Genomic DNA, 6,349 nt, shown 5'->3' with positions numbered 1-6,349 from the left:
TAAGGAGGGGACTAGGCCTATATGTGAAATTGTGAAAAATGTAAACTATATTTTCATACGTTGTTCATATGTTGTCACATTTTCTTTTTTAGTTTCAAAATTATATAAGGACAAAAAACTGACTCACCTAATGTCCTCTGATGGACCACGATACAAGTTTATGTTGGACATTTACTCTCTCTCATTAAAAACACCCATTAGATTATTGCTGCAGCTCTGGCTCGCTCCGCTCCCACCATTTTTAAGATCTTCGGCATCACAGCGTAATTAATTTAACCTTTGGCTCTCTCACTCCGCCGCCTGATCCCTTCACTATTCTCCACCATCCTCTCTCATGTCTCCCTGCCTTTGTCCTTGGCTGCTGTCGCACATCCAGCTGTCGGCCTCAGCTTTTTAGGAGACGCTAACTGATCATGTTGTTGTGCAAAACAGAAACGTATTGTTTTTACCATGTTTCTACCTTGTCTAACCTTCACTTTTATGTGTTACTCAACATCTGCGATCGGCAGAAGATAATTGTGGAAGGGTGTTTCATTGCAAAATAAGTTGCAATGACAAACTCATTAACCGTGATATATCACTGTACAGCTTAGTTTTTAGACTTTCCTGCAGTATCTCCCCATCTTGTGGTATGCACTATGAATTCATCATTACCTCCACCTATGTTATCACCCCTGTTAGTTTGTTTGTATGTTGGAGGATTACACAAAAACTACTTGACAGATTATCTCAAAACTTGGTCGGGGGATGCAGTATGGTTCACAGAACAACCCATACAAAATTGGTGCAGATGTGGAGCATAGGGGCAGATCCAGGAATCTATTTTCACTTTCTTTAACATTGAGGGATATGGCGCATTTTCATAGATTTTTCAGAGAATGGATCTTGATGACAAATATCAGGCATGTTCAGAGGAAGGATATTCATGAGTTTGTGCAATTTGGTCCAGATGATCCAAATTAAAAATCCAGATCTGGTGAATTTAAATGTGGCTTCATACAGGGACTGTTTGGCCTTGGCGGAGGTAATTGAACTGTAGTTCTCGCTGTATTCTGTGGCCTAAAAGCTCTCATTTAAAAATAAAAGCACCAGCAATGCTGTCCTCTCTCTTCACATTAGCCATTGTCAGACATGAACTCCGTAGGATGTCCACAGAATTGGTTCAGGACTCAGCAGGAGATTCTCTGCTGGGACTCAACATCAGAGAACATGTGTGGTGCAGCATGCAGAAGTTCGATGAAACATATTCATTCCACTGCATAGATCACGTGTTTTTGTCAGTCCTTATCACCAAAAGCTCTCTTGACATCTTCGTTTGGCGTCTCCTTCGTGTATGGCACCGCTTTTTTGCAACTGTCCTGTGCCAGAAATGTCCTCAACACACCCACTCACTGGCAGTGTTACCAGGGGGCTGGCTGGAGGAACTCTGGAGAAAGTCCGGAGGATCTCCAACGTTCAGTGCATTTCAGTTTCTTTCACTACACAGTCACTAAAAGCGTTTGCTTGTTGTGGGAACTGTTGCGTTTCTCTCTATAATATTGTAAAGTCTCGACCCTTAAAGTGCCTTGAGGTAATGTATGTTGTGATTTGGCGGCATACAAATAAAAATGAATTTAATTCTGTGCTTTTTATACACAATATTACCACAAATCTATAAAACCTAAATCTGTAATGTTCCTAAAGATAGAGAGACATGTCAGATATACCTTTTAAAAACATCTTTACTCTTGATAAGAAGGTGATTATTCCCATTTCAACAGTAATATCCCTCCCGTGCTGTGGCAGGTCAGATCTGTCAAGGCTCCAATGGGAGGAGGGACGATCAGAAAGAGCGCGTTTGGAGAAAAGGAAGCAGCTCAGTGTGTGTGTGTGTGTGTGTGTGTGTGTGTGTGTGTGTGTGTGTGTGTGTGTGTGTGTGTGTGTGTGTGTGTGTGTGTGTGTGTTTGTGTGTGTGGCGCGCACCTCCCCTCTCCATAACGCAACGAGCCTCCTCTCGCTTTACGCAGCCTGCTCACAATTCCTGCTTTTCGTGCCAGAGCCTGCAGCTGTCTCTGTTGCGTCCCTCTCCGCCGCTGCTCTGGGAAACCGTCGCCTCTCTCGTGACGAACCGACGCCAGACTTCTCCCTTCGAGAGTCCGCGTAAAAGCCGAAGGACATATCGCAACTTACCAACAATTTCCAACAGTGTTTTTAAGGAGGTGAATGAAGACACCTGACCGCCGCGCGTAACGCCCCATCCGCCTGCTGACTGAAATCTTTTCCAACTGTGAAGGCTACAGGAATGTGGAATAAAAATCTGTCTCAGCGGTGAGTGTTGCAATGTGGGTGTGTGTGTGCGCGTGTGTGTGCGTGTTTGCGTGTGTGTTGGATTGTGCGTTCAGCGAAATTAACTTTGGAGCTTGGACGTCGCCTCCTCATGCGCACCACTGCTCCGGCATGCAAACGCCATTTAAATCGAAACCAAGCTGCCACACCGATCTGATCTGTTATTCTGTGTTCATGATTTAAACATTAACACACCAAATGCAAGATAATAACATTTATGTGTCCTCATCTGTCCTTCCCCTGCAGTATGCCTCTGCCCCTGACACCATGACCATGGACCTGAACTTAACCTCCCTGCTCAATGTCACGGATTTCCACAACCACACGAAAGGATGTTCCCTGACCAAGACCGGCTTACAGTTCTACTACCTGCCCACGGTTTACATCATGGTCTTCATCACGGGGCTGGTGGGCAACAGCTTGGCCATCTGGATGTTCGTGTGCCACATGAGACCCTGGAGCAGCATCTCGGTCTACATGTTCAACCTGGCTCTGGCTGACTTCTGCTACGTCCTCTCTCTGCCCTTCCTAATCTTCTACTATTTCAACAAGACGGACTGGATATTTGGGGATGTCCTGTGCCGCCTGCAGCGCTTCATATTCCACGTGAACCTTTACGGGAGTATTCTGTTTCTGACCTGCATCAGCGTCCACAGGTACACTGGCGTGGTGCACCCGCTTAAGTCTCTGGGTCGACTGAAGAAGAAAAACGCGGTTATCACCAGCACGCTGGTGTGGGTGGTGGTCATTATAGCCATCTCCCCCATCCTGTATTACTCCAGGACGGGCTTGAAGCGTAATGCAACCACTTGTTACGACACCACCAGCAAGGATGAGCTACCCGGTTATTTCATCTACAGCATGACTTTGACTGTGTTCGGGTTCTGCATCCCTTTCATCATCATATTTTGTTGCTATGGCATGATTGTCAAAGCGCTGATCTGCAATGACATGAACAACGCGCCCCTGCGGCGGAAATCGATCCACCTGGTCATCATCGTGCTCACGGTCTTCGCCGTCTCCTACATGCCTTTCCACGTGATGAAGAACCTCAACATGAGGGCCAGGCTGTACTTCCAGGGCCCCGACATGTGCGAGTTTAATAACCGCGTCTACGCCACCTACCAGGTGACGCGGGGGCTGGCCAGCTTAAATAGCTGCGTGGATCCTATTCTTTACTTCCTTGCTGGAGACACCTTCAGGAGGAAGCTGTCGCGGGCCACAAAGAAGACCTCGAGGAGGGGGGAAACTGTGCTTCAGTCTAAGAGCGAGGAGACGGCACTCAACAGCCTGGCCGAGTATGTGGAGAATGGGGATCGGAGGCTGTGATAGGGCACCGCTGAGTGTCTGGCACTGGGTGTGGATCTCTATTAGCTTAAGAGAACCGGACGGACAGTATTAAATAAATAAATGCACTGTCTGGGACTGAAGGCTGTATGTAGAATTTATCGGCCAATGGTTTATAGAACTGTAGGATAGAGAGTTTACCTTGTGATAACAGTCACCCGTTTGCAGCCTGTCAGTGTTGATAACCTTTAGTACTGTATGGTCCCGTACACGTATTCTCAAACTGTTAGAGCCATTACTCTTCGTTCTTACACTTTGTATTCACAAAATGAACATTACGATCGGGCAGGAAGGGGCCGCAGGTTCCTATAAAGGCAATAATGCCCCACGCAATCAATTTGTCCAGGAAGTGAGAATGGATAGTACCTTCTCCAGCCACTGAACTGATACTTAATCAATAGCTATTAAGCAGGTGGGAATTTGTGGTTAAGGAAGTGTACCTGGGACGGCTTGTAAAAGTAAATGCACTGAAGGTGAGATTGCTGCATGGACGTGCCATGCAGACATTGTAATGCACTATGACCAGGGACTCTCTGCTCAGAGGACGACCTATCGCTCCTCATTTCTTTCTCCATCTATTACTGACTCGGCCAGGAACGTGGTCGACCAGTTTTTCCTTTTGACAGCTCTGAGGTTAAGGGTCCCACAGTCCCCCCAGTCCTTGTTAACATGTTCCCTACAGAACAACAAAAGAAAATACATACAGTATTTATGTGAATATGTATTTTTGTGTATATGATACTATGATGAATGTTTGGTTTTTTTTAAGTGTACTGTACAGAATGTCGTGACGTTCCAGACGAGTTTGTGTTGTTCACTGTTTTTTTGTTCAAGTCACTAAACCCCAAACCTTTAGTGCATGAGTTCAGGCAGGTTTTAACGAACTGTTTATAACGGCACAGGGATTATTCGCAAAACACACACACACACACACGCACACACGCACACACGCACACACGCACTCACCTGCTATGTGACTCCATCAATATTGAAGATTGTTTTTCATATAAGATACCTCAAAGTAAATTCTGCACTGTGTTTGTGCTTTGGTACCGTTGTTTTGTACCTGTTGTAGTCATTCTGGAGAAATTACTGTGGAGCTTTCTCTCTCTCTCTATATATAAATATATATATTTTACCCTGGACTACATAGATGTTTGACGTCTCTACTAATACGTTTGTAAATTTGAAATGTGGTCATCGACTGTCACGAGAAAGGAAGTGAAACACCTGTACAGGAAATCTGGGGCCACGTGTATCTTTGTCAATAAATTCTTTTTATATTTAAAACATGCCCGACAATGTGATGAGGATAATTCTTCTAAGATGGTGGGTAACTTTAAGACTCGTGTGCACTGTTGTGAGTGAGCAAATACTGTTGGCAACATTTGAGATTTGGCCCTTTGCTGCTCCTCCTCTCTCTCTCTCTCTCTCTCTCTCTCTCTCTCTCGTGAGTGTGTGCTACCGTTAACTTTCTTCTTCAACACTGCCAGGAGGAAGTGAGGGGACGAGGGAGGAATAAAAAGTGGCACCTTTTACTCCTGGCTTATCCTAAGACAGCCTTTGTGTCCGTCACAATGGCGTGGCCTTATTGATGCAGACAGGGGGTGCGAGGCTGTCGCCAGGGCCTCTGGGCTACGCTGTGTTGTGGGCGCAGGAAACTGGCCGACCCTCTTCCTCCAAACACGGCCTGTGAATACAAACGGCTTTTGATTTCCTGGCTTGAACGTGCACAGAGCATAGCTGGCTTTGACAAGTGTGTGTGTATCTGTGTGTTGAAGAGCCCGGAGGCAAAGGAGACCTTATTCCACGAGGCAACTGCTTTGGCTTCTGTTTGTTGGTCACTGGTTGTCGTTTCATTGTCAAACGCAGCCACTGGGACATGCATATGCAACACAGGCATGTTAATACACATGTATTTCTGTTTCTATTTGTGGGATACAAATCCTCTGTGCTCTGTGTACACGTGATTGGATTCAGCCAGTGCCATATCTCCAGCCTGAGTGTCGAATCTTGACTTGCAGAAAGGTTGGGATGCTTGCCAGTGTCTCCTCCCTCCCTCCCTCCTCAGCCACCTTTCACCTCTTTTCTCGCACACCTCTCTATTCTAAATGCAGAGTTTGAAAAAAGCCTTTGTTCCCTGTATTCCCCTTTGTCCAGGGGAATATCTGAATAAGAATTCGGAGGAGAAGAGATGGAAGAGTCGAGTGTGAGAAGGGAAGACAAAGTTTGTTTGTGTGTCTGTTAAGAGGAGGGGAGAGGGCCCCGCAGTTTAATCACAATCAGGGCAGCTAAGCTAAAATACTGAGCTTTGTTCCCAGAGATTTACAGTCAGGGCTGCAACGAGTACATCCATCACAGGGGCAACGTCGTTCTGAGCCCAAAAAATACCGCGAACCACACAGAAACCAAACGTAATCAACATGCCAGTGGTGAAGAGCCCCTGATACAAACAGTTGGCACTGATGTGGTTAAGTTGCAAATTCTACTGCATCCATTGGCACCATGTGACATCAAATGAGAGAATATAAACTCCCATACACTGTATATAAATTCCATAATTGTTGCTATAAAATTTTGGGTCATGCAATGTGTCATTATGTTATCATGCACTAACCTGAACATCAATGGTCCTGTATTGCATTATACTGTCATCATAATAAATTACACTTGTGCA

At 45.6% G+C, this 6,349-nt stretch overlaps 1 protein-coding gene across 1 annotated transcript; it reads left to right on the top strand.

Annotated features, from left to right (window-relative positions):
• The first annotated feature begins 1,902 nt into the window (after positions 1-1,902).
• Positions 1,903-6,349, top strand: p2ry1 (purinergic receptor P2Y1). The gene is made up of 2 exons (XM_035155077.2): positions 1,903-2,307; positions 2,572-6,349. The coding sequence occupies exon 2, from the start codon at positions 2,593-2,595 to the stop codon at positions 3,652-3,654; it is 1,062 nt and encodes a 353-aa protein (XP_035010968.1). The 5' UTR covers positions 1,903-2,307; positions 2,572-2,592; the 3' UTR covers positions 3,655-6,349.

This window comes from Hippoglossus stenolepis, chromosome 4, assembly GCF_022539355.2.
Source record: "Hippoglossus stenolepis isolate QCI-W04-F060 chromosome 4, HSTE1.2, whole genome shotgun sequence".
NCBI lineage: Eukaryota > Metazoa > Chordata > Actinopteri > Pleuronectiformes > Pleuronectidae > Hippoglossus > Hippoglossus stenolepis.
Note: the sequence above shows the minus strand (reverse complement) of the source record. Positions and strands in the feature narration are given on the sequence as shown.

Coding starts and splice junctions, on each gene's coding strand:
- p2ry1 (XM_035155077.2), top strand. CDS start 2,593: ATGACCATGGACCTGAACTTAACCTCCCTGCTCAATGTCACGGATTTC.